The 2,234-nt window shown below is 35.5% G+C and overlaps 1 protein-coding gene across 1 annotated transcript in view; it reads right to left on the bottom strand.

Moving 5' to 3' along the window:
• LOC106467761 (1-phosphatidylinositol 3-phosphate 5-kinase-like) overlaps positions 1–2,234 on the bottom strand; it is a gene marked incomplete at its 3' end in the record, with an annotated part of 64,357 nt that overhangs the window by 45,256 nt on the left and 16,867 nt on the right. Inside the window, exon 8 of the mRNA XM_022395950.1 lies at positions 1,787–1,898. Coding sequence (XP_022251658.1) covers positions 1,787–1,898 — 112 coding nt within the window. The remainder of the gene's footprint in view (positions 1–1,786; positions 1,899–2,234) is intronic.

Here is a 2,234-nt window from a genome sequence, read left to right on the forward strand (position 1 = left end):
CATGATGAAACTGTGTCTGGTAACAGTTTAGAAGAAGGTAACATACATGTTACTGAGACTAGACATGATGAAACTGTGTCTGGTAACAGTTTAGAAGAAGGTAACATACATGTTACTGAGACTAGACATGATGAAACTGTGTCTGGTAACAGTTTAGAAGAAGGTAACATACATGTTACTGAGACTTGACATGATGAAACTGTGTCTGGTAACAGCCGAGAAGAAGGTAATGTACAAGTTACTGAGACTATACATGATGAAACTGTGTCTGGTAACAGTTCAGAAGAAGGTAACATACATGTTACTGAGACTAGACATGATGAAAGTGTGTCTGGTAACAGCCGAGAAGAAGGTAACATACATGTTACTGAGACTAGACATGATGAAACTGTGTCTGGTAACAGTTTAGAAGAAGGTAACACACATGTTACTGAGACTAGACATGATGAAACTGTGTCTGGTAACAGTTTAGAAGAAGGTAACATACATGTTACTGAGACTAGACATGATGAAACTGTGTCTGGTAACAGTTGAAAAGAAGGTAACATACATGTCACTGAGACTAGACGTGATGAAACAGCACATGGTAACAGTTGAAAAGAAGGTAACATACATGTTACTGAGACTAGACATGATGAAACTGTGTCTGGTAACAGCCGAGAAGAAGGTAACATACATGTTACTGAGACTAGACATGATGAAAGTGTGTCTGGTAACAGCCGAGAAGAAGGTAACATACATGTTACTGAGACTAGACATGATGAAAGTGTGTCTGGTAACAGCCGAGAAGAAGGTAACATACATGTTACTGAGACTTGACATGATGAAACTGTGTCTGGTAACAGCCGAGAAGAAGGTAACATACATGTTACTGAGACTAGACATGATGAAACTGTGTCTGGTAACAGCCGAGAAGAAGGTAATGTACAAGTTACTGAGACTGGATATAATGAAAGTGTGTCTGGTAGAGTATGTGTATTTTAGGGTATAACTGTTATAAAATAGAACAGAATTCCAATGCAATATGAGTATACCACGATACATTAGCTTGTTAAATAAAAGGGCTTTATTACTTTTTGCATCTGCTAATCCTCATTTTCTCTACAAATACAGCTGAATTTGATATATTATTTATCTGTGCAGGTCATTCCTAATTTTCACGTGATAGAGGAAAGGCAGCTAGTCAACACCACCCACTGCTAACTTTTGGGTTACTCGTGTCAGACTGAAGAGTGGTATTTGACCCTCAGTCTTACATGGTGACCATAGCCCTAAAGTGCAGAGCAAGATTTTTTTATTTTTTGTAGCAATGGGACATCAACCATGGAATCTCAGTATCACAGTTTGATATGCTAACCACTAGGCAGTATTAAAAATTTGGTGAAGAAACCAATCTCATATATTGTTTATTACGTTTAAAAATATTTTTGTGCATTCTAAAAGTGTTACAAAGGTAGTATTGCAATAACCTTTCTTCTGTTGGAAAATGTAACTATTGACTTAACACAAAGTTAGAAGGGCCCTAATATCCCTATTTGATTCAGAAGTGGACTAGAAACTACTGAACGTGTTTCATGAAAGGTAGCACTTACTATTTTTAATATACGTGTTATATAATATGCATTTTAAAAGTTTTATTTCACTTATCAAATGGGACAATTAAAACAGCTACATGACCATGTTTCCACAAAGAACTTTCCAACTGCATATGCTATATAATATGATCTACTACAAGCAGGTTTTGAGAAAAGTTTTATTTTCATCAATCTTAATCCAGTTTTTTTACCTCCCCTGGTCTATAGAGAGAGTAACCATCAATGAAGTTCTGGTCTTGAGATACAACACACTCTAGAAACCTAGCATCCACCAAGGCCTGTCCTACTGATACAGCTTGAGACCTATTAACGAAGGAAATAACTCACTAAATATGTATCTCGTCATCATAAACTTTGGTCTACAGTGTCACTGTTTTGAAGAAATACTAAAACTATTCTCTGAGTTTATCCTAATTATCACAAAATATTTTAATACTTAATCTTATTTTAAGCTACAGTTCTCTCTAAAAAATGTACATAGCAACTACAGATAGCTTTTCCAGAATAAAAAGGCAAAACAACAGTTTTAAACAGAAATGTTATTACCTATCATCTTACTATAATAGACATAGCGTGTGTGTGTGTGTGTGTGTGTGTGTGTGTGTGTGTGTGTGTGTGTATATATATATATATATATAT

This window comes from Limulus polyphemus, unplaced genomic scaffold (genome assembly GCF_000517525.1).
Source record: "Limulus polyphemus unplaced genomic scaffold, Limulus_polyphemus-2.1.2 Scaffold2732, whole genome shotgun sequence".
Classification (NCBI taxonomy): domain Eukaryota; kingdom Metazoa; phylum Arthropoda; class Merostomata; order Xiphosura; family Limulidae; genus Limulus; species Limulus polyphemus.